This window comes from Bufo gargarizans, chromosome 2 (genome assembly GCF_014858855.1).
Source record: "Bufo gargarizans isolate SCDJY-AF-19 chromosome 2, ASM1485885v1, whole genome shotgun sequence".
In the NCBI taxonomy this organism is placed as follows: domain Eukaryota; kingdom Metazoa; phylum Chordata; class Amphibia; order Anura; family Bufonidae; genus Bufo; species Bufo gargarizans.
Window position 1 is genome coordinate 600,296,155 of NC_058081.1, and position 25,968 is coordinate 600,322,122.

Consider the following 25,968-nt stretch of genomic DNA (forward strand, 5'->3'; position numbering starts at 1 on the left):
TGTCCCTCACAGTAGTTATGACAGATATGTGCCCCCTCACAGTAGTTATGACAGATATGTGCCCCCTCACAGTAGTTATGACAGACAAGTGGCCCCTCACAGTAGTTATGACAGACATGTGGCCCCTCACGGTAGTTATGACAGACAAGTGGCCCCTCACAGTAGTTATGACAGACATGTGGCCCCTCACAGTAGTTATGACAGATATGTGGCCCCTCACAGCAGTTATGACAGACATGTGGCCCCTCACAGTAGTTATGACAGACATGTGGCCCCTCACAGTAGTTATGACAGACATGTGGCCCCTCACAGTAGTTATGACAGACATGTGGCCCCTCACAGTAGTTATGACAGACATGTGGCCCCTCACAGTAGTTATGACAGACATGTGGCCCCTCACAGTAGTTATGACAGACATGTGGCCCCTCACAGTAGTTATGACAGACATGTGGCCCCTCACTGCTCCTCCTACACAGACAGGCAGCGCAATGTGTGGATATGGTGCTGCTCCCTGCTTCACCATTACAATCAGCTGTCTCTGCGTCCCATGGATGCAGAGACAGCTGAGAGGGGACATACCTCAGCCGTTATTGGGACCGCCACTGAAATCCGGGACTATCCCACCGGATTTGAGGAGGTTGGGAGATATGGGCTATGATGTCATTATTGAGTCCTCCTCTTTCTCAGTGCTTCAGAGAGAATATTCAGCACCTACACCTGACCACAGGTCCACTGCTGGACCATATCGTCCTGTCATCTCCAGCAGAGCAAGCCAAGGGCTTGTAAGCGCCCGAATTCATGGACCTCTCCAATAGCAGTGATTTCATGCCCAACGTCCCCATTGCCGGGGCCACTTACCCCTAAGACCTCCAGCTGTGTACAGCAGCTGCGTCTTGGAATTACTGACAAGGCCGTGTACTGTAAAACAAAAGGCAGACACGCAAAAGACTACGAATCCCGGCGTCCCACGCGCTTCAAAATCAAACAACTTTATCACCAGCATTCTCTCTATGCGCGCAATAGCGTTTTTTTTAGAATGTTGACGGTGGGACTCTTTGCACATGCGCAGTCATTGAGAGTAAGGTTAAGCGGGGCAGAAGTGCTGCGGCTTCTGGGTGGCCAGCTGTCTGCCAGCTGTGTGCTGTCAATACTGACCTGCTTCTAGTCACTTCATGGACTGCAGCCCCTGACTGAGGGGGAGAGAAGTCTTACAGACTGGGGTGTTCTGCTGATGAGTGGTAGAGGTCATGAGAACGACTGCAGGTAAGTTATTATGGGAGGTAAAATACATTTCATTTCTGTGCATTTTCTTGCTCCTTGGAGATGCAGAAATAACTGCCTCATTACCCGCAGATTGATAAAATATACGTCTGTACATTTGTGGCGCATACGTGTTTAAAGGGGAACTCCAGATTCAGCGACTAAGCTCATTCAAGAGTTATGCAATTTAATACTGTACTCTGTGTATCATTTTCCAAATCTCTGCTTGCAGACGGAGAGCGGAACCTTCATTGCCATAGAAACCACTTGCGTTTTTTCCATACTTTAAATGTTTTTAATGGTGTTTTTTTTTAATTATTTTTTAAAATCAGCACCAGTGTGTGTAGGGGTCCATAAAGTGGTCTGTCGGTGTATCCTAACAGTTCCTTAAAGGGAACCTGTCACCGGGATTTTGTGTATAGAGCTGAAGACATAGGTTGCTAGATGGCCGGTAGCACATCCGCAATACCCAGTCCCCATAGCTCTGTGTGCTTTTTTTGTGTAAAAAAAACGATTTGATACATATGCAAATTAACCTGAGATGAGTCCTGTCCCTGACTCATCTCAAATCTTTTTTTTTTTTACACAATAAAAGCACACAGAGCTATGGGGACTGGGTATTGCGGATGTGCTAGCGGCCATCTAGCAACCCATGTCCTCAGCTCTATACACAAAATCCCGGTGACAGGTTCCCTTTAAGTTTTCAAAATCTCTGCTAATTTTGTGATTTTTCAGCCACAGGTAATGAATTAATTCCTCCTGCTTTTCAAGATCTCTGCTTGCAGTCAATGGGAACCTTGCAGTCAGCAGTGTTTTTAGCTTATATATTGTGCTTTACCACCTGGCGTTTTTTATTACTTTTCTGCATGCCTTGCGGGTTCTTTCATGTGCCCCCTTGTAGGGTCACTTCCTATGTACAACAATATGGGGAAAATACAAAAAACATCATTAGAAATGCAACACAAACCGGAAATAGTATTATTTATTTTCAAACAGGGCAAAAAAACAACTCAAAACAATGGATGCATATGGGACAAAAACACCAGACCCAGAGAATGCTGCAATCTAAAAAAAATTAAATTGACCCCAAAAATGCATTTAAAAAAATGCCACTACACTATTTGTGCTATGTTTAATTTTCCCAAAGATTTCCATGCAACATCTGGAGCTGGTGTTTTTTGCAAAAGGCACCAAAAACCCCTCAAAATTGTCAGAAAAAACCTATGTATGACATCAGTCTGAGGACCGCAAAACACAGTTCTGTAACATATGTGTGCATTCCGCATTCTTAATGGGTCCGATAGAAGAAATGCCTATTCTTGCCCATAAAACAGAAGAATAGGACATGTTCTATAGTTTCCAGGACGGACATATGGATGACATCCGTGTGCTGTCCGCATTTTTTGTGGTCCCATAGAAATGAATGGGTAATATTTTTGGGAGGCTTTTTTTTTTGGTGCGACATGTGCTGAATAAACGCCAGCTCCAGATGTGGGCTAACCGTGTATAGCAGGGATCAGCAACCTCCGGCACTCCAGCTGTTCTGAAACTACAACTCCCAGAATCCTTTTTATACTTCTGTGGGAGTTACAAGAACAGCAGAGTGAGTGTGCATGCTGGGAGTTGTAGTTTCACAGCAGCTGGAGTGCCAAAGGTTGCTGATGCCTGGTCTATAGGAATTATTTATTAGTTTTATTTTTTTTCCATTGGTGGCATTTTTAAAAACTCAACATGTTGGTGTTTTGGCGGTTTTTCCATGGCTTCTACAGGGGAAAAAAAACTCATCCACACATTAATTTTACAAAAAATGCCATTAAAACAACGCAATAAAAAAAAATAAAAAATTCTATGGCTTTTTTTTTTAGTGATCAAGAAACAAGTGTTTAGGGGCCCTTTAAGAGTTTTCTGGTTTCAGCAGGGAAAGGCTATTCAATGCATCATGAAAATGTTATACGATGTATCAGTTCCTCATGTTTTTTTAAGATCTCCGCTTGCTGTCATTCAGTAGGAATCGTTTTCTACCAAGGGACAGTTGTATCTTGAAACTAGCCCTGAGCCTGTGTGCATCAACAGGAAAGATTTTGGGGGTCATTTATCAAGACCGCCGTTTAGAAAGTCGCTCTTAATAAGCCCTATAGCTGGTGGTGGATCCGGCGGAGTGATGTAGAGGCGCCAGCCTCTACATGACTTTGGCGGATCCACTGCCTCTTCTAAATGTAAGAGAGCTTCCTAGCTGTCTGGCTGTCTCATATTTAGACCATTTTCTATGCCTAAAACAGGTGTAGAAAATAGTAAATGAGACAGGCCTGCTGACCTGTCTCCTTCTCCGCCAAATCTACTTTTTTAGACTTGGCTAGAGCAGGGAAAAGTCACCAAAAGGTCCTTTGCGCTGCAATCTGCGCCAAAAATACGCCTAATATAGGCGTATTTCTGGTTAGTTAATGACCCCCTTTATGTTTCATACTGGAGTACCCCTTTACACAAGAGCAACATAGCTGTCATGTGTTGTGCAAGTTGAGTTGCATGATGTAACTAGACAGAGGCACTGAAACGTTGCCATCTATAACCTAAAGGTTAAAATTAGGGATGAGCGAATCGACTTCGGATGCTTCATCGGAAGTCGATTCGCATAAAACTTTGAATACTGTACAGAGGGAGCGCTCCGTACAGTATTAGAAAGTATTGGCTCCGATGAGCCGAAGTTACTACTTTGTGAAGTCTCGCGAGACTTCGGGTAATAACTTCGTAAATTAATTTCTACTGTTAAAAGCCTTTGCACCAAACTCAGGTTCGGTTCCAGGTACAGTAGTAGTAACTTCGGCTCATCGGAGCCAATACTTTCTAATACTGTACGGAGCGCTTCCTCTGTACAGTATTCAAACTAAGTTTTATGCAAATCGATTTCCGATGAAGCATCCGAAGTTGATTTGCTCATCCCTAGTTAAAATAGTGGATGCTATGGACGCCCCCTCTACAGACCTCCCCCTCAGATGAATTGGATTATTGAACAGTGCAGTAATAGTTCCGTATCCTCATATGCCCCTAATAAGGCATATAGGCCAGATCGTCTACTCTGGATTATCCCTTTAAATGGAAACCTTGGGAAAATGGGGTTTTCTATTGTACTATTGTAAGCATTGCTAGCATGGAGCTGGGTGAGCTCTGCCTCCAGTAATGACCAGGCCAGTGTCTTCATACTCTTGTGGAGGCCAGCGTAGTCACCTGCTGTCTTCCAGTAGCACTCCCAGCGACTGGTCCTGTCTTCTAATGCTTGCATTTTTCATCTCCCACCAGAATAAAACGTTGCTGTTAACCAGGAAGCCATCATTTTGTTCTACAGCAGACAATGTCGGGGGCCACCTCCATGCAGGTAACTGATGTGATCCAGATTACACTCTATATGTGTTGTGGGGATTCGCTCTGGTAGTTGGGATAAGCGGGTGCAGTACAGAGGCAAAGTACAAGTTCGTAATTCAAATGTCCGTGTTTATTCACACATAAGGTCAAACAAAAACACTGAGTAGAAAGTTTGTGCATAAAAAAAACTTCACCTTGTCGGCGGTTCTGCCTCCAGCAGTCCAAATGCAGGCTTTAGGTGGCCTGCTCTCCCAACACACAGGTCTCAGCTTTCCAGCCCAGCACAGAGCTCAGTTCCCACACTAGCGATTGCCAGAGCTCCTCTGTCAGAGAGAGGTAATCACTTCCAGCTGACACTGCCGGCTGGGTTTTTTATAGGCCAGTCAATACCCGGCCTGGAACGTGGGGAGTAGTCACCCACCCAGCACTTTGCCTACTCCCAGTAAGAGTTGTCCTGGATCAGTTATACAGCCATACTAAAATAGTAAAATGTCAATCAGCATTAGCTGCCGCTGACACCTGAAAATACCGGCTCTTACTTCACTGAGGCCAGGAACCTCGGTGACACATACCTTCTATCAACGACGGACCCTTGCGCCTTCCTACAGTGTATAAAATTATGTTTGGAATTATGGATTATGTTCACACGCTCCAGTATACACCTACAATTATCATTTTTTTTCTGTTTCAGACATTGGTAACATTTAATGACGTAGCTATTTATTTTTCTGCAGAAGATTGGATGTGCTTAGAAGAATGGCAGAAGGAGCTGTATAGAAATGTCATGCAAGAAATTCATGGTGTATTGGCTGCCATGGGTAATAACAATGTGTAAATGCATTCTATTCCTTGTAGTACACTGATCCAGTGCATTCAACTCTGGAGCTGCATTCATAATTCTGCTGTTTGGCTCTGGAGTGAGTCACCATTTAAGTGACAGACCCCCCTCCCCCCATGCTCTTTTCTGTCCTGCATTCTGGGAAACCTCATCTGGTAGATGGACTGAACTACCAAAATGTGAATCCCTAGAGCAAGCTTCAAACAAGGGCTATTGAGATGTTTAAAGGGGTTTTCCAAGACTTTAGAACTTATGACCTATCCTCTGGTCTAGGTCATCAGTATCTGATCGGTGGGGGTCCAACACCCTCGACCGATCAGCTGTTTGAGAAGGCACTGGCGCTCCTGTGTCTTTCTCTGTGCTCACCAAGCACAGCGCTGTACGTTGTATAGCGGCTATGCTTGGTATCTCTGCGCCTAGGCCACGTGCCCAATGAACGTGATGTCACTTGCCTAGGAAAAGCTGGAGCGCCGCTGCCTTCTCAAACAGCTGATCGGTGGCGGCTGTCAGACCCCCACTGGTCAGATACGATACTGATGATCTATCCTATCAATATCAAATTCTCATACAACCCCTTTAAAGGATTATTCCCATTTTGTGATGGCATATCGCTAGGATATGCATTCACTTTATGATTGTTCAGGGTCCGACCTCTGGGATCCCCGCAGATCCAGAGAATGAAGATTTCCCTGCACAGCGACGCTCCTGGAACCTAGCAGTGCAGGAACATTCACTTGAATAGGACGGTGCTGCAGTTCCTTGCACAGCGGGTGGCCCTGGCGCCCCTCTGCAGGCATGAATTATCATGGGGATCGCAGCGCGAAACTATCTCTGGCAACCCTTTTATTTTCTGGATCAGTGTAGGTCCAGGTTAGACCCCCACTGTTCATAATTTGATGGCATATGCTATAACTTTACAAGGTGGAAACCCCCTCTGTAGGGATTTGCTCTGGTAGGCAGGGTAAGCAGATGCAGTACAGAGGCAAAAACCAGTTTGAAAAGCAAAACTTCAGTGTCTCTTCACACATAAGATATAGCACAAAACGCAAGTCACTTTGCAGTCTTGGTGTTTGTTCACACACACGAAGAGTTCATAAAGCAAGAAAGTCACCTTATCTCCTGGGTGTTAGTTCACACCCTGCTGGCAGTTCTGCCTCGTTAAGTCCATAAGCAGGCTTTAGTAGGCCTCTTTCCCCTACACCCGGGTCTCAGCCCTCCAACTCGGCACAAACCTCCGATCCCAACACAGAGATCCCCTCTGCTGATCCCAGCTGTGTTTTAAAGGCAAGCTAGGTGTTGCCAAAACCCTGGAACAGCACCTGAGATCCAGTCCGGTATTTGACCCCACCTGGCCCCCAATCAGTCCAGCAACACACACTGGGAGGAAAATACCTGTTTTCCCAGACAATACCCTTCACTGTGTCACACCTCTTAAACATTTTTAGCCGGTTTATCAAATTTCCATAAATGCCACACTAAAATTATCATAAATGCCACAATAGATGCCACACTAAAATTATCATAAATGCCACAATAGATTTGTCACTATCGGTGATCCAAAGGGGTTGCCTCTCCAATAAAGTGGCACTGTACTTTCAGTAACCTTTTGATCTGTCATAGGGAAATGTCAGAAGTTTTGATCGGTGGGGGTCTGGGTACTGAGACCCCCACCGATCCCTGAAACGAGGGGAGAGAAGCGCTAGTTTAGGGCGCTCTCTCTCTTCACTGCAGGACTGGAAGCCAGATGGAGTCAATAGAAAGTCTTTAAGCCTGTCTCGCTCCCATCTCGTGCAGCAGGGAGAGCTAAGCGAGTGCTTCTCTACCCTCGGGATCGGTGGAGGTCTTAGTACTCAGACCCTCACTGATCAAAACTTTTGACATCTCCCTACTACAGATCACAAGTTTACTGAAGGTACACAGCCCCTTTGTTTGTCTATGAGAGCTATGGTAGCAGTTGTGCACAGTGGCTGGGCTGTACATTGAGAATACTGGGTTCTGAGCTATTATTTTATGCTGTTTTCTAATGTACATGCACTTGAATCATGGTCTGCACGAAGGTCTGATTACACTTTCTTTCTCCATTCCTGGTGCCCCCTACTCCAGTAATATGGGAAAATTGTTATAGAATAGGTCTGTGTTACCCATTTGCATGTTATTGTTTTCTGCAGGGTACACTATTAGCAACCCTGATGTGTTGGTAAGAATTCAGAATCTAGAACCAAGCAGGCCTGGGAGCAGCCATGAGTCAGTCAATGAGAAGACTAGCTGTAATCTCCAAAGTGGTAAGCAAAATCATGACATAAATGGTTAACTAGCAAGAAAATTTAGACTAAAACCTTCAGGATCACAGGTGCATATCCATGAAGCAAACATAATTACAAAAAACTAAATGGCTGCACTCTATCATATATACAAACAATAGAGCTAAGAAATGGGGGTCATGAATAATGGAAGCTCTTACGTGTCGGGCCCATCTACCAGGCGTCAAGGTGGCTTCCACAGAGTAAGTCCAAAGTGAGGCAGTTTCTTTAGTGATAGGGACCCATCTGCGGAAGCCACCTTAATGCCTGGTAGATGGGCCCGACACATACAAGAGCTTCCATTATTCATGTATACTCATTTGTAGTCTGTATTTTACCACTTTTATCTAGAATGACCCCCATTTCTTAGCTCTATTGTTTGTATATATATATGTTTTTTGTAATTATGTTTGCTTCATGGATATGCACCTGTGATCCTGAAGGTTTTAGTCAAAATTTTCTTGCAATATATTGAGGGTAGCACCTCTTTTAGACTGAACACGCCCATCTACCTGGGACTTTGGAGCAGAGTATGTTTGTAGCTGGTTCCTACACTGCCCTGAATATTGTAGGCTTAAGTCCAAAGTGAGGCAGTTTCTTTAGTGATAGGGACCCATCTGCGGAAGCCACCTTGACGCCTGGTAGATGGGCCCGACACGTATGTGCACTGAGAGCTTCCATTATTCATGTATACTCATTTATAGTCTGTATTGTACCACTTTTATCTAGAATGACCCCCATTTCTTAGCTCTATTGTTTGTATATATAATACGTGCAGCCATTTTTTTTCCGTAATAAATGGTTAGCTAGACGCGTTGGGGTGTGATATGTTCATGGTTGTGAAGTCGGAGTCAGAGCCAATTTTGGGGGGAGTCAGAGTCGATATAAATGTTTTAACTCCAGCTTAACCCCTTTTCCCTGTATGCATTTGGTGCCCTAGTGACCAAGCAATTATTTTTTCTTGGTCGCTTTCCAAGAGCTATAATTTTTTTACTTTTCCGTCGATGTAGCTGTATGAGGCCTTGTTTTTTTGCAGGATCAGTTGTAGTTTTTAATAGCACCATTTTGGGGTACACATAACTTACTGATTAAAGTTTATTAACTCTTTCTAAGGGGGGAAAGGGAAAAAACATACTGCCACTAAGTTTTTATGTTGTCAATTTTGCAACATTCACTTTACGGCATAAATAAGATAATAACTTTATTCTCTGGTTTAGTACGATTACAGTGTTACCAAATACATATAATTTTTTTTAAGTTTTACTGCTTTTGCAAAATAAATTCCCTTTTTTTTTTTTTAAGAAAATGGTTAGGCATCGCCGCATCACAATAAACCCATAACTTTATTTTAAAAAAATTCTACAGAGCTGTCTTAGGGCTTTATTTTTGCAGGACAACTTGTAGTTTTCATTGTTATGATTTTGTAGTACATAACACTTTTTCATCGCAAAGATTTGATGGCAAATTAGCAACAAAAAAAAGCAATTCTGCTATTCTTTTTTTTTTTTTCGTTCACTGTGTATGATAAATGATGTGATAATTACAGTTGCAAGAAAAAGTATGTGAACCCTTTGGAATTATGTGGATTTCTGCACAAATTGGTCATAAAATGTGATCTGATCTTCATCTAAGTCACAACAATAAACAATCACAGTCTGCTTAAACTAATAACACAAAAAATTAAATGTTACTATTTTTTTATTAAACACACCATGTAAGTGCACAGTGCAGGTGGAAAAAGTATGTGAACCCTTGGATTTAATAACTGGTTGAACCTCCTTTGGCAGCAATAACTTCAACCAAACGTTTCCTGTAGTTGCAGATCAGAAGTGCACAACGGTCAGGAGTAATTCTTGACCATTCCTCTTTACCGAACTCTTTCAGTTCAGCAATATTCTTGGGATGTCTGGTGTGAATCGCTTTCTTGAGGTCATGCCACAGCATCTCAATCGGGTTGAGGTCAGGACTCTGACTGGGCCACTCCAGAAGGCGTATTTTCTTCTGTTTAAGCCATTCTGTTGTTGATTTACTTCTATGCTTTGGGTCGTTACCCTGTTGCAACACCCATCTTCTGTTGAGCTTCAGCTGGTGGACAGATGGCCTTAAGTTCTCCTGCAAAATCCGTCCAGGCCCTGACGCAGCAAAAGAGCCCCAAACCATGACGCCCCCACCACCATACTTCTCAGTTGGTATGAGGTTTTGATGTTGGTGTGCTGTGCCACTTTTTTTTTTGTTTCTTCCAAAGAACTCAACTTTGGTTTCATCTGTCCACAGAATATTTTGCCAGTACTGCTGTGGAACATCCAGGTGCTCTTGTGCAAACTGTAAACGTGCAGCAATGTTTTTTTTGGACAGCAGTGGCTTCCTCTGTGGTATCCTCCCATTAAATCCATTCTTGTTTAGTGTTTTATGTATCGTAGATTCGCTAACAGGGATGTTAGAATATGCCAGAGACTTTTGTAAGTCTTTAGCTGACACTCTAGGATTCTACTTCTCCTCATTGAGCAGTCTGCGCTGTGCTCTTGCAGTCATCTTTACAGGACGGCCACTCCTAGGGAGAGTAGCAGCAGTGCTAAACTTTCTCCATTTATAGACAATTTATCTTGCCATGGACTGATGAACAGCAAGGCTTTTGAAAATACTTTTATAACCCTTTCCAGCTTTATGCAAGTCAACAATTCTTAATCGTAGGTCTTCTGAGAGCTCTTTTGTGTGAGATATCATTCACATCCGGCAATGCTTCTTGTGAAAAGCAAACCCAGAACTGGTGTGTGTTTTTATAGCGCAGGGCAGCTGTAACCAACTCCTCCAATCTCATCTCATTGATTGGACTCCAGTTGACTGACACCTCACTCCAATTAGCTCTTGGAGATGTCATTAGTCTAGGGGTTCACATACTTTTTCCACCTGCACTGTGAATGTTTGCATGGTGTGTTCAATAAAAACATGGTAGCATTTAATTCTTTGTGTGTTATTAGTTTAAGCAGACTGTGATTGTCTATTGTTGTGACTTAGATGAAGATCAGATCACATTTTATGACCCATTTTATGACAAATGTGCAGAAATCCATATCATTCCAAAGAGTTCACATACTTTTTTTTGCAACTGTATATAGTGTGGATTGTTATGAATGCAGTGATACCAAATACAGTGCTTTGAAAAAGTATTTATATCGCTTGACCTTTTCCACATTTTTTCACATTACACCCACAAACTTAAATGTATTTTATGTGATAGACCAACACAAAGTAGTAAGTATGTGTGAAGTAAAAAGAAAATTATACATGGTTTTCAAAATTTTCAATAAATACAAATCTGAAAAGTGTGTTGTGCATGTGTATTTGGCCCCCTGTACTCTGATACCCCTAAATAAAATCCAGTGTGACCAATTGCCTTCAGAAGTCACCTAATTAGTAAATAGAGTCCATGTGTGTAATGTATTTTCAGTATAACTACAGCTGTTCTGCGAAGGTCTCAGAGGTTTGTTAGTGAACATCAGTGATCAAACAGCATCATGAACACCAAGGAACTCACCAGGTCAGGGATAAAAGTGTTGAGAAATGTAAAGCAAGGTAAGGTTATAAAAAAATATCCCAAGCTCTGAACATGTCACGGACCACTGTTCATTCCATCATACAAAAATGGAAGGAGTATGGCCCAACTGCAAACCTACCAAGACATGGCCGTCCATCTAAACTGACAGCCCAGCCAAGGAGAGCACTAATTAGAGAAGCAGCCAAGAGGCCCATGATCACTCTGGAGGAGCTATGCGGGAGAATCTGTCCACAGGACAACTATTAGTTGTGTGCTCCACAAATATGGCCTTTATGGAAGAGTGGCAAGAAGAAACACATTTTTGAAAGCAAGCCATAAGAAGTCCCATTTGCAGTTTGACACAAGCCATGTAGGGGACACGGCAAACGTGGAAGAAGGTGCTCTGGTCAGATGAGACCAAAGTTTAACTTTTTGGCCTAAATGCAAAAAGCTATGAGTTGCGAAAAATTAACACTATACATCACACTGAACACATCATTCTTACCTTGAAACATGGTGGTGGCAGCATCATATTGTTGGGATGCTTTTCTTCAGCAGGAACAGGGAGGCTGGTTGGAGTTGATGGAAAGATGGATGACGCTGAATACAGGCAATCCTTGAGGAAAACCTGGTAGAGGCTCCAAAAGACTTGAGACTGATGCGGAGATTCACCTACCAGCAGGACAACGACTCTAAACATACAGCCAGAGCTACAATGAAATGGTTTAGATCAAAGCATATTCATGTGTTAGAATGGCCCAGTCAAAGTCCAGACCGAAATCCCATTGAGAATCTGTGGCAACACTTGAAAATCGCTGTTCACAGACGCTTTTTGACTAAGCTTGAGCTATTTTGCAAAGAATGGGCAAAAATGTCAGCCTCTAGATTTGCAAAGCTGGTAAAGACATACCCCAAAAGACTTGCAGCTGTAATTTCAGTGAAAGGTGGTCCTACAAAGTATTGACTGAATACAAATGCATGCCACACTTTCCAGATTTTTCTTTAGTATGCATTTTTTTTTACATCAAATATATTTGCTACTTTGTGTTGGTCTGTCACATAAAATCTCAATAAAATACATTTAAGTTTTTAGGTGTAACATGAAATTTTTAAAAAAAGTTCAAGTGGTACTGTTTTGTCGATAGGTTTTATTTTTGCTTCTCAATAGAAAAGGGTGTATTTTTTTCAGCTTTTTTTGGCACTTGTAATTATTTAACACATTTCAGACCCACAAGAGGACTTTCACAGTCAATCTACTGATCGTTTGTATAAAACACTGTACTGCTTATGCAATACAGTGTATTATACTGTCAGTACCATACTGACAGACAATATCAGGCCACGCCAGTGTCATGCTCGTGTGTAGGATGAAAACACCACACCGAACATAGAAGGGAAAGGGGATACCGGAATAAGGCCTGGAAACTAGGGAAGGAAGATGGACACCACCTAGAGAAAACCCTAACACCAGTCCTGACAGACTACAAGTATGAACAGGCCCCAAAGTAGGCAAGTTCATACACCGGATACCTAGAATCCTGTGTCACCCTATAGGATCCTGGAACTAATGTCAGGACTGAGTCTACCTGTTCCTCCAAAAGTAAGGACGAACAGGAGTCTTCCTCAGGCCTAATGATAAACAACAGGAAAAGGCAACACACATATATAAATAAAATACAAAAGGGGAAAGGAAACACTTATCTTCAATGAAGCTTTGGTAGCACCAGTAACTCAAGTAACACAAGCTAACCACAAGTCCAACAGAAGCTATAAACCGCATAGCATAGTGAGAGAAACAATAATAAATAGAAAAGGTTAAATGACCACAATAGCCACACCTGGGGAAAGAAGGTGTGGCAAGCACCAGAAACAACACAGACGTCATTTGATTCAAAAAGAAAACATGTCAGATCAAACCACGTGTTGCCAGTCTCACAGATCTCCTACCACCTGTCTTGAGAACGTCGGTATGTCTCGGTACGTTCGTGACAGCCAGAGAAGCACAGCCTGATAGGGCATACACTGAGAGCAGGCCTGGGGCCTCAGGCTACCATGCTAAGACATCAACAACCCGTCATCTCATTCATGGATTGCCGATGCCTGACAGAGGGAGCCCCCTCTCTCAAAACCACTTAAATGCAAGGTTCACTATTGACTGTGGCATCTAAGGAGTTAAACGGCACAGATCTGCGCTTCTGCTGGTTCAGGACTTTAGTGCAGGAGCTTGTCTACAATACAACAGCCGGGCTCATGCTCTTCACTGCACAAGAGACCTGTGCAGTGCTTATTCTAGGCCACAGTAGAAACACAGCGCTCTAGAATAAAGCCATTTAACAACCGTCATAGACACTTGTATCGGTGGTCATATGAGTTTAGAAATGTAATTTAGAAATATATTTTATGTTCTATCACTCTAATAAGTGATAAGCAGGGTGGTCTAGAGGTAATAGATAATCAGTTCTCATCTCTCCTGTATTCTCTCCTATCCCTTATACTAGAAACACTGATATGCAGGGTATTCTATAGGTGATGGATAATCAGTTTTCACCTCTGCTGTGTTCTCCTCTGTCTCTTATACTATAATCAGTGGTAATCAGGGTGTTCTAGAGGTGATAGATAGTCAGTTCTCCCCTCTCCTGCATTCTCTCCTGTCCTTCATACTACAAACAGTGATAAGCACTTAATTACCTGTTCCCGAGATAGGTCATCCATATCTAGAAACCAGAGAACCCCTTTAAGGTGGAAATACCAGTTTACAGTAAGCATTGCCACTAGTTTTTTTTCCCCCAGTTGCCCTTTAACAGGAAAATATTATTGTTGGTGATCTTTATAGCTGTAAACTCTGTTTGTGTCTCTAGGTTTTCCTTCAAGTAACCCGGATATTCTTCTACGAGTGAAACAACATGGCAGCACCTTGCTAGATGATCCTGTGCAGCTTAACAAAGAAACACAATTAGATCTAGCTGATGGTGTGTAGATAAATGCTTCATTGTCATGATGTTTTATAAAAAAAAATAAAAAATGGGTTCATATGAAACTGGCCACCGACAAGATAGATTTTTCAGGTAGGATTGGCTGCATATTTATGGGAGGGCTCCAGACCGTCTCCGACCTTTACAGTTGGGGAGAAAGAAAGATCAGGCATGTTAGATATTGGGTATGCTTGATCCATTGTTCCCTGTGGACTGGGACACCATTAGGGCAGCCCTGGAGGTACTGCATTCAGGGGACCTGAGCAGCCTGGGGGCCCAGCGGTCTCTTAGATCAGTAGCCTGATTAGCATTCACTTAAGGCCTCATGCACACGGCCGTTGTTTGGGTCCGCGGCGGCTCTGATGCGGACCCATTCAATTTTATGGGGCCGCAAAAGATGCAGACAGCGCGCCGTGTGCTGTCCGCATCCGTTGCTCCGTGGCCCCGCTAAAAAAATATAACGTCCTAGTCTTGTCCGTGCTATGCAGACAAGAATAGGCATTTATATTGAAGGCTGTCCGTGCCGTTCCGCAAATTACGGAACGTGCACGAAAACAATCCGTGATTTGCACACAATCCATGTTTTGCAGATCCGTGATTTGCAGACCGCAAAACACACGGTCGTGTGCATGAGGCCTAAGTGCAGTGAATATCAATGAAGTTGTGCTGGAACTGGGTTGGGGTGAGGCCCTCTTCCAGCACATAGACTTTTACTAAATAGATTATTTTACAAGTCTTTATCAGGATATGAACCCCTAGACATTCAGCATGGCACATCATTACATTATAGACCTGTGCTGTTGGAAGGACTGAATTTTCTGTGCTTAAAAATGTATTTTCTTTATAGGCTTTTTATGCTTAGAACTGTGTCCAAAGAACAGAGCAGACTTATACAGGTCCTTCTAAAAAAATTAGCATATTGTGATAAAGTTCATTATTTTCTGTAATGTACTGATAAACATTAGACTCTCATATATTTTAGATTCATTACACACAACTGAAGTAGTTCAAGCCTTTTATTGTTTTAATATTGATGATTTTACAGCTCATGAAAACCCAAAATTCTTATCTCAAAAAATTAGCATATCATGAAAAGGTTCTCTAAACGAGCTATTAACCTAATCATCTGAATCAACTAATTAACTCTAAACACCTGCAAAAGATTCTTGAGGCTTTTAAAAACTCCCAGCCTGGTTCATTACTCAAAACCGCAATCATGGGTAAGGCTACTTTCACACTAGCGTTCGTCGGTCCGCTCGTGAGCTCCGTTTGAAGGGGCTCACGAGCGGACCCGAACGCAGCCGTCCAGCCCTGATGCAGTCTGAATGGAGCGGATCCGCTCAGACTGCATCAGTCTGGCGGCGTTCAGCTTCCGCTCCGCTCGCCTCCGCACGGACAGGCGGACAGCTGAACGCTGCTTGCAGCGTTCGGGTGTCCGCCTGGCCGTGCGGAGGCGTGCGGATCCGTCCAGACTTACAATGTAAGTCAATGGGGACGGATCCGTTTGAAGATGCCACAATATGGCTCAATCTTCAGGCGGATCCGTCCCCCATTGACTTTACATTGAAAGTCTGGACGGATCCGTACAAGGCTATTTTCACACTTAGCTTTTATATGCTAAAATAATGCAGACGGATCCGTTCTGAACGGAGCCTCCGTCTGCATTATTATGATCGGATCCGTTCAGAACGGATCCGATCGAACGCTAGTGTGAAAGTAGCCTTAGACTGCCGACCTGACTGCTGTCCAGAAGACCATCATTGACACCCTCAAGCAAGAGGGTAAGACACAGAAAGAAATTTCTGAACGAATAGGCTGTTCCCAGAGTGCTGTATCAAGGCACCTCAGTGGGAAGTCTGTGGGAAGGAAAAAGTGTGGCAGAAAACGCTGCACAACGAGAAGAGGTGACCGGACCCTGAGGAAGATTGTGGAGAAGGACCGATTCCAGACCTTGGGGGACCTGCTTAAGCAGTGGACTGAGTCTGAAGTAGAAACATCCAGAGCCACCGTGTACAGGCGTGTGCAGGAAATGGGCTACAGGTGCCGCATTCCCCAGGTCAAGCCACTTTTGAACCAAAAAAAGCAGCAGAAGCGCCTGACCTGGGCTACAGAGAAGCAGCACTGGACTGTTGCATGTCATTCGGAAATCAAGGTGCCAGAGTCTGGAGGAAGACTGGGGAGAGGGAAATGCCAAAATGCCTGAAGTCCAGTGTCAAGTACCCACAGTCAGTGATGGTCTGGGGTGCCATGTCAGCTGCTGGTGTTGGTCCACTGTGTTTTATCAAGGGCAGGGTCAATGCAGCTAGCTATCAGGAGAATTTGGAGCACTTCATGCTTCCATCTGCTGAAAAGCTTCATGGAGATGAAGATTTCATTTTTCAGCACGACCTGACACCTGCTCACAGTGCCAAAACCACTGGTAAATGGTTTACTGACCATGGTATTACTGTGCTCAATTGGCCTGCCAACTCTCCTGACCTGAACCCCATAGAGAATCTGTGGGATATTGGGAAGAGAAAGTTGAGAGACGCTCTGGATGAGCTTAAGGCCGCTATCGAAGCATCCTGGGCCTCCATAACACCTCAGCAGTGCCACAGGCTGATTGCCTCCATGCCACGCCGCATTGAAGCAGTCATTTCTGCAAAAGGATTCCCGACCAAGTATTGAGTGCATAACTGAACATAATTATTTGAAGGTTGACTTTTTTGTATTAAAAACACTTTTCTTTTATTGGTCGGATGAAATATGCTAATTTTTTTAGATAGGAAATTTGGGTTTTCATGAGCTGTATGCCAAAATCATCAATATTAAAACAATAAAAGGCTTGAGCTACTTCAGTTGTGTGTAATGAATCTAAAATATATGAAAGTCTTATGTTTATCAGTACATTACAGAAAATAATGAACTTTATCACAATATGCTAATTTTTTGAGAAGGACCTGTAGACTGGTGCCAAGTCTGTTTTCTGCAATGCAGAAGGTCTGTGGTTCAAATCCCATTAAGACCTTAGGAATTCTTTTTTTTACTAAAAGATATGGTAGAGACATGTAATTTTAACTTTCCAGCTTTTTTCTTTTTTCTGGTAAAAGTTACATGTTTCCGCAAAGTTAATGTTTCTTAAAAGTATAACAGAGCAAAATTCATTTACACTTACAAACCATTACAAAAAGTAGATGTTCTCCTCACCCCCTCTTTCTTATGCCATCCATTCCCCATTCCCTGGTGCCCCTGCCCCTCACATCTTTTCAGTCCTCCCAGGAGCTGTATACTTGTATGCTATTCAGATGTTCTGTGAGCTGTGCAGGTCTCCTGGGCATTCTAATGGCTACAGCTTGTGGTTGTCACCTTTTGGAAATTTAGCATCTGGATAACTAGTTTTAGAAATGGCTTCACACACATTGGGGGAACTACGGGAGTTATATTTTATGGTATTTATTAAATGTTTTGGTGTACCTTAGGGGGAAATTTACAACCTGACAGTGGGTCAACGACAAGTAAAGATGATAATCACCTTAATGATCTGAACACATTTGAGGACAGTGTCAGCATTTCCAGAGCAGGTAAGCTTCCTCCAATCTAAATCCCTGTTTAATTCCATTCTGTGTCTAACTTGCCTGTTTTTTTTTTTGTTTAAAGAATATGTATACTTTTGCAACAATTTAATTGCTCCAATGTATTAAACAGAAATATTGGACTGGAGGAAGCAAGCTTGGCCTAACTGTAAATGGTCAGTGCTATCTGCCCTGATTATCGGAGATTATTTATATAAATGGTCTGATGTACAATCATGATTGACTTAATGCTGCCTCCTTTCTGTCTAATGCACAGGTCAATAAGTCTTGGGAGCCATTTACCAGTTCTCCACATTTTGGGTTGTTTTATATTGCTGTCTATAGACGTTATACAAGTATGAGGCAGCTCACTATAACTCAAAGGGGTGGAATAAGGTGCTCAATCCAGACAAAGCGTATCCAACGCTTGTAATGGAGGAGGAGTAGATGAAAGTAGAGGGATGGCACTCAAAACATAAGTGATGTATGGATGATAAGTTTATTCTAAAATTATTTATTAAAGAATGGCTATAATATGCCTAAAAAACAATGGCTGGGTATGCCTGAATAAGAATAGGCTGACTCAAAACTCCGCTTCAAACGCATGTGACGTCACCGGAAGTGAAGACTGTACGGCCGGAATATAAAGCAGGTGGGTACTTCACACGTGCACGCCGCTCTCAGGGGCGGATTAAGTGCATGATGGGCCCGGGGCTCTCTACCCAACTTGGGCCCCTCCCTCTATTTTAGTTTAGTTGTTTTTTCTATGTGAAGAGGCTGCGGTGCTTCGTGAGCGCCACAGTCTCTTCCTAGGCCATATGACATCACATTCATTGTTACTTGGCCTAGGTGCAGCTCAGTTCCATCTGAGTGGTTGGGGCTGAGCTGCAATACCAAGCACAGTGCTATCAAATGACATTGCTGAACAAAGAGGCTGCGGAGCTTACTGGAACACCGCAGTCTCCTCAAACAGCTTATTGGCCAGGGTGCCAGGAGTCGGACCCCACCAGTCTCATATTGATGACCTATCCTGAGGATAGGCCATCAATATATAAATCCCAGAGAAACCTTTTACCTTATGCTATCTGTAGTGTTACATAGGACCAGGGCCGGTGCAAGGATTTTTGCCAACACAAGCGAAGCTACATTTTGGCGCCCCCCCCACGCTTCTCCTCTCTGTGGTCCTGGTATCTTCTCTCTGCTTCAGACAATGGCTGGTTTAAGGACCATATTTTTCGCCCTCTAAGACACACCTAGGTTTTAGAGGAGGATAATAAGAAAAAAATATTTTTCATTACACCTCAGGTCAGACCAGCAATCAGACCCCCAATGTTAATCAGACCTCAGCTCACAGCCCCAATCAGACCCCCAATGTTAATCAGACCTCAGATCAGAACCCCATGTCAGACATCATCCCCCAGCCATCAGCCCCCAATGTCAGCCATCAGACCCCCATGTCACATTTCTCCCCCTCCATGTCACATTTTTCCGCCCTCCCCCAGGGTGCGCCCTAAGGCGGCCGCTTGGTCTGCCTTATGGTAGCACCGGCCCTGCATAGGACTGCAAAAATACCCAGGAGCCATTGGCTCCTAAACTGAAAAATTTAGGAGCAAAATTAATTATTTTGTTGCCAAATTTAAAATACATACCGTATTTTTTGCTTTATAATATGCACCTGGATGTAAGACACACCCCAGGTTTAAAGGAGGAGAATAATAAAAAAATATTTTCAACCTAAAGGTGGGCTAAAACATGTGCAGTACATGGGTTCATACCTATGGATGAAGGGGGTTATAGTCATATAATATAAACACTGTTAAGTGTACCGTAATTCACCTGTGTTATAACCCCCCCCCCCCCCCCCTCATCCAAAAGAATCTTATAGATGAGGGGACTTATGGTCACATTTAATATACACAGGTCATTATGGTACAATTCCTGGACAGTGTTAATATTAAATGTGACTATAAGCCTCTTCATCCATAGAAATTCACTAATGCACTGCTGCACATAGGTGTTTTCCTATGAATGAGGGGGGTTATAGTCACATTTAATGCAAACACTTAGGCCAATAATAGTACAGCTCCTGGACAGTGTTTATATTAAATGTGACTATAGCACCACTCATCCTAAAGGGTGCACCCATGTACCCATGCTGGGCATTTGGGTCGGCGTTGGGCCCCCCAGCGATGTCGGGCCCGGGGCTACAGACCCAAATGCCCCAATTATAATCCGCCACTGGCCGCTCTACAGGCAGGAGCCGCTTACCATTCCACCAGCGTGGAGGGTAACGTACCTGCATATACAGCAGTAGTTTTTTCATATATACAACTCATGTCATCGGACCTGTAAAGAAATTATATATCAAATCTAAAGTGATATTCTTGTCACAAGGAGACACTTATCCTATTAGTTGACCAGATGTTTTCCTACAACAGGAGTTGAATACAATTGACATTTCAGGACATGTCCATCAAGTTTTTATTAACAGGATTTGTACATTCATTCCTTCTACTGGATATTGCACCATAAGATTGGACTTTCCTTCCACAGACTCTTTTTTCAACAGGTGTATAATACGTCCCCTTTTTTCATTAGGATTCTTTTCCAACAGAATTTTTTTCCAACAGGATTTTTATGAATTGACATTCAAACCACCATTTTATTAGTATGTTGATTTTATATTGAACGCAAGTGTGGATACTTACAGATATACATATATATTTATTAGCGATTTGCTGTATGATATTGTCCATATCTATTGGCGATACATTTTATGTTTCTATTCTTATTCAGGCATACCCAGCCATTGCTGTATGATATTGTCCATATCTATTTGCGATACATTTTATGTTACTATTCTTATTCAGGCATACCCAGCCATTGTTTTTTAGGCATATTATAGCCATTCTTTAATAAATAATTTTAGAATAAACTTATCATCCATACATCACTTATGTCTATAGACGTTTCCATGGTAGTAAAAAAATAAACTGGCTACTGCATTAGGCCCCTTTCACACAGGCAAGTTTTCTACGCGGGTGCAATGCGTGACGTGAACGCATTTCACCCACACTGAATCCTGACCCATTCATTTCAATGGGGCTGTGTACAGTCGTGGCCAAAAGTTTTGAGAATTACATAAATATTGAAAATTGGAAAAGTTGCTGCTTAAGTTTTTATAATAGCAATTTGCATATACTCCAGAATGTTATCAGCTGAATTGCATAGTCCTTCTTTGACATGAAAATTAACTTAATCCCCCAAAAACCTTTCCACTGCATTTCATTGCTGTCATTAAAGGACCTGCTGAGATCATTTCAGTAATCGTCTTGTTAACTCAGGTGAGAATGTTGACGAGCACAAGGCTGGAGATCATTATGTCAGGCTGATTGGGTTAAAATGGCAGACTTGACCTGTTAAAAGGAGGGTGATGCTTGAAATCATTGTTCTTCCATTGTTAACCATGGTGACCTGCAAAGAAACGCGTGCAGCCATCATTGCGTTGCATAAAAATGGCTTCACAGGCAAAGATATTGTGGCTACTAAGATTGCACCTCAATCAACAATTTATAGGATCATCAAAAACTTCAAGCAAAGAGGTTCAATTCTTGTTAAGAAGGCTTCAGGGCGTCTAATAAAGTCCAGCAAGCGCCAGGATCGTCTCCTAAAGAGGATTCAGCTGCAGTATCGGAGTGCCACCAGTGCAGAGCTTGTTCAGGAATGGCAGCAGGCAGGTGTGAGCGCATCTGCGCGCACAGTGAGGCGAAGACTTTTGGAAGATGGCCTGGTGTCAAGAAGGGCAGCAAAGAAGCCACTTCTCTCCAAAAAAAACATCAGGGACAGATTGATCTTCTGCAGAAAATATGGTGAATGGACTGCTGAGGACTGGGGCAATTTTCACGGATGGTTGCTAAGTAGATGATGTTAATAAATAGGGATGAGCCCCAGGACCCCATTAAAGTCCATTTACTTTATTATTTCCATTATAACATGGTTATAATGGAAAGTAATAGCATTCTTTAATACAGAATGCTAAGTAAAATGTCCATTGAGGGTTAAAAAATAATAAAAATATAAATCACCTCATCCACTTGATCGCGCAGCCGGGATCCTCTTCTTCTTTCTTCTTCTTGCAGGATCTGCAAAAGGACCTGCGCTGACGTCATCGCGCTCACCACGTGGTGAGCGTGGAGACGTCAGCACAGGTCCCGCTGAATGAAGATAGAAGGCAAAAGGACCTGCGCTGACATCATCGCGCTCACCATGTTTTGAGCGTGGTGACGTCAGCACATGTCCTGCTGAATGAAGATAGAAGACGATAACGGCTGCACGATCAAGTGGATGAGGTGAGTAATTTTTTTAATTATTTTTTTAACCCTCAATGGACATTTTACTTAGCATTCTGTATTAAAGAATGCTATTATTTTCCATTATAACCATGTTATAATGGAAAATAATAAAACCTACAGAACACCAAACCCAAACCCGAACTTCAGTGAAGAAGTTCGGGTCTGGGTACCAACATTCAGTTTTTTATCACGCATGTGCAAAACGCTTTGCACTTGCGCGGAAAAAACCGAACAACGCAACGCAGTCGCAGACAAAGTGCGTGCGAACTCGCGCGGGTTTCCCTGAACCCGCCTGCAACGCATCCGGACTGAATCCGACACGCTCGTCTGCATGGGGCCTTAGTGTCACTGGCTCCTAATTCATCAAAGGAATTTGACACCAGCTTTATGCTGCTTTATCTGAGGGCAACATAAACTGCTGACACAGACTTTGATTACAGTGCAGGGTCACTTACTATTTTTTGGCCAGGCATTTTGTTAAAACCATTGATAAGAATTTCCAGCGGGGCCAAAGCACTGGAGTCTGATATACAGACGTGGACAAAATTGTTGGTACCCTTTGGTCAATGAAAGAAAAAGTCACAATGGTCACAGAAATAACTTTAATCTGACAAAAGTAATAATAAATTAAAATTCTATAAATGTTAACCAATGAAAGTCAGACATTGTTTTTCAACCATGCTTCAACAGAATTATGTAAAAAAATAAACTCATGAAACAGGCATGGACAAAAATGATGGTACCCCTAACTTAATATTTTGTTGCGCAACCTTTTGAGGCAATCACTGCAATCAAACGCTTCCTGTAACTGTCAATGAGACATCTGCACCTCTCAGCAGGTATTTTGGCCCACTCCTCATGAGCAAACTGCTCCAGTTGTGTCCGGTTTGAAGGGTGCCTTTTCCAGACTGCATGTTTCAGCTCCTTCCAAAGATGCTCAATAGGATTGAGGTCAGGGCTCATAGAAGGCCACTTTAGAATAGTCCAATTTTTTCCTCTTAGCCATTCTTGGGTGTTTTTAGCGGTGTGTTTTGGGTCATTGTCCTGTTGCAAGACCCATGACATGCGACTGAGACCAAGCTTTCTGACACTGGCTAGTACATTTCTCTCTAGAATTCCTTGATAGTCTTGAGATTTCATTGTACCCTGCACAGATTCAAGACACCCTGTGCCAGACGCAGCAAAGCAGCCCCAGAACATAACAGAGCCTCCTCCATGTTTCACAGTAGGGACAGTGTTCTTTTCTTGATATGCTTCATTTTTTCGTCTGTGAACATACAGCTGATGTGCCTTGGCAAAAACTTCGATTTTTGTCTCATCTGTCCACAGGACATTCTCCCAGAAGCTTTGTGGCTTGTCAACATGTAGTTTGGCATATTCCAGTCTTGCTTTTTTATGATTCGTTTTCAACAATGGTGTCCTCCTTGGTCGTCTCCCATGTAGTCCACTTTGGCTCAAACAACGACGGATGGTGCGATCTGACACTGATGTTCCTTGAGCATGAAGTTCACCTTGAATCTCTTTAGAAGTCTTTCTAGGCTCTTTTGTTACCATTCGGATTATCCGTCTCTTAGATTTGTCATCAATTTTCCTCCTGCGGCCACGTCCAGGGAGGTTGGCTACAGTCCCATGGATCTTAAACTTATGAATAATATGTGCAACTGTACTCACAGGAACATCTAGTTGCTTGGAGATGGTCTTATAGCCTTTACCTTTAACATGCTTGTCTATAATTTTCTTTCTGATCTCTTGAGACAGCTCTTTCCTTTGCTTCCTCTGGTCCATGTCGAGTGTGGTACACACCATATCACCAAACAACACAGTGATTACCTGGAGCCATATATATAGGCCCAATGGCTGATTACAAGGTTGTAGACACCTGTGATGCTAATTAGTGGACACACCTTGAATTAACATGTCCCTTTGGTCACATTATGTTCTGTGTTTTCTAGGGGTACCATCATTTTTGTCCATGCCTGTTTCATGAGTTTATTTTTTTACATAATTCTGTTGAAGCATGGTTGAAAAACAATGTCTGACTTTCATTGGTTAACATTTATAGAATTTTAATTTATTATTACTTTTGTCAGATTAAAGTTATTTCTGTGACCATTGTGACTTTTTCTTTCATTGACCAAAGGGTACCAACAATTTTGTCCACGTCTGTATGACCTGCAGCTCTCCTGCTCTCGCTCCTGGAGCTCATGAATGCTAGGATTTCTGAGCACTCAGGACTCAGTGTAGTTGCTACCTATTAAGTTTAAAAAAATGCTGGACCCAAAAGTGGCTCTAAGGACATGGCAGCATGAAACATGAAAATTACTTTCAGTAATTTGCTTCCCCCTTTTCTTGGTGTATGGTGAGCTGTAGATGAGATGAGATAAGTTAGGTGGAGTTACCTTTCATGTTGTTTTTTTTATTTATTTTGCCTTTCCCAGTATAAACATCTCTTTCTATTTCAGCTGAAGAAGACCCTTCCGAAAAACAGATTATGAATGGCATACAGAACTCTAAAGCCAAGAATAATGTCCAATGGAAAAGCTTGTTTGACAAAATGGAACCCAGAGTGCCTCCGATGGAACAAGCCAATGAAAACATAAGAGGTGTAGAGCTGAGTCATAAACTCCTCAGTGCTGAGAAAAAGTCCAACCCAAAAGAGCGCCTGTACATATGCTCTGTCTGTGGGAAAAGTTTTGGTGGCAGTTCTTTACTGGTGAGACATATGAGAATTCACACTGGTGAGAAACCCTACGCCTGTAACCACTGTGATAAATGCTTTAACGACAAGTCCTATCTCCTGCGGCACTTGAGGACTCATACCGGGGAGAAACCATACTCTTGTTCTGTATGTTTTAAAAGTTTTAGTCAGAATTCCAGTGTCATCGCCCACATGAGGATTCATACCGGAGAAAGACCGTTTCAGTGTACAGAATGTGATAAGCGGTTCAGTGATAAATCATACTATTTGCGGCACCTACGCTCTCACACAGGAGAGAGGCCGTACAAATGTACCAAGTGTGAGAAGTGCTTCACTCAGACTTCTACTCTGGCTTCCCATATGAGGATCCACACTGGAGAAAAGCCATTCAGATGTTGCTATTGTGATAAATGCTTTAGTCAGAGCTCGAGCCTCGTCATACATAAGAGACTACACCAGCAGAAGAAAGCCCGGTGAAGGGTGTTACCAAGACACATCATTTTGAAGAACCTTGATTGAAATTGTAACCTCTGCTGCTTCCAGTACTTTTAAATATGGGGTTTTCTCGCCCATATTCATTGAGGGACACAGGAAACGTGGGTAAAGCTATGTCCTCTAGGAGGCGTTGACACTAGCAAAAGCTGTAAGCTCCTCCCCTGGCAGCTATACCCCCTCCAGCCTGGAGAGAGAGCTTCAGTTTTTTCTAGTGTCAATAGGAGGCAAGACCTCCCTGCTCTGCAGGGAAGCTTCTAAAGATTTTTTATTTTAGTTTCTTATTTTACTCTTCTTCTTTTTTCTTTTACAGGTGGGAAACAGTGGACGCCTCGCCTCCCTGTTCTCCCAGGGGGAGCATGCCAGCGTTGGTCCGCCACGCTGCCTCCTCCCCCCACAAGAAGACAAGGTGGACCAGGGCAGCCTCGCTCCCTGCATCCCGCCAGCCAAGGGGTCACCCGTCCAAGCCCTTCTTCCAGCTTCCTGCCAACACGGTGCCAGTAGCTAAAGGGGTGACCCTGCTGGACCAGAGGAAGGGTGAAGACGTCGTACCCCCTCCCTGCTACAGAGCTGTGCAGATGGTTCCCTTTGAGGGACATAGCAAAGGGGCAGA

At 43.0% G+C, this 25,968-nt stretch overlaps 2 protein-coding genes across 5 annotated transcripts in view; one reads left to right on the plus strand and one right to left on the minus strand.

Annotated features, from left to right (window-relative positions):
- LOC122928756 (zinc finger protein 583-like) overlaps positions 1-995 on the minus strand; it is a 35,959-nt gene extending 34,964 nt beyond the window's left edge. Inside the window, exon 1 of one of the 2 annotated variants that reach the window (XM_044281941.1) lies at positions 859-995. The gene's annotated coding sequence lies outside the window, so the exon portion shown is untranslated. The remainder of the gene's footprint in view (positions 1-858) is intronic. The other variant, XM_044281942.1, reaches the window with a different exon arrangement.
- A 63-nt stretch (positions 996-1,058) lies between these two features.
- LOC122928757 (zinc finger protein 583-like) lies at positions 1,059-25,685 on the plus strand. Of its 3 annotated transcripts, XR_006387927.1 has the most exons (8): positions 1,062-1,263; positions 4,555-4,630; positions 5,309-5,435; positions 7,624-7,737; positions 14,149-14,259; positions 17,721-17,822; positions 24,628-25,459; positions 25,669-25,685. XR_006387927.1 is itself a non-coding variant. In XM_044281944.1 (7 exons), the coding sequence occupies exons 3-7, from the start codon at positions 5,360-5,362 to the stop codon at positions 25,338-25,340; spliced, it is 1,116 nt and encodes a 371-aa protein (XP_044137879.1). In that variant the 5' UTR covers positions 1,059-1,263; positions 4,555-4,630; positions 5,352-5,359; the 3' UTR covers positions 25,341-25,528. The 3 variants fall into 3 exon arrangements, 2 of the variants coding, with proteins under 2 accessions (XP_044137879.1, XP_044137878.1); XM_044281944.1 differs by lacking the exon at positions 25,669-25,685 and having other exon boundaries at positions 1,059-1,263; positions 5,352-5,435; positions 24,628-25,528; XM_044281943.1 differs by lacking the exon at positions 25,669-25,685 and having other exon boundaries at positions 24,628-25,528.
- Positions 25,686-25,968: the final 283 nt, after the last annotated feature.

Excerpts from the sequence above, each read along its gene's own strand:
- LOC122928757 (XM_044281943.1), top strand. The coding sequence starts at position 4,607 with ATGTCGGGGGCCACCTCCATGCAG. Across the intron at positions 7,738-14,148 it reads TAGCTGTAATCTCCAAAGTG|GTTTTCCTTCAAGTAACCCG; the intron begins GTAAGCAAAATC and ends TTGTGTCTCTAG. Across the intron at positions 17,823-24,627 it reads TGTCAGCATTTCCAGAGCAG|CTGAAGAAGACCCTTCCGAA; the intron begins GTAAGCTTCCTC and ends TTTCTATTTCAG.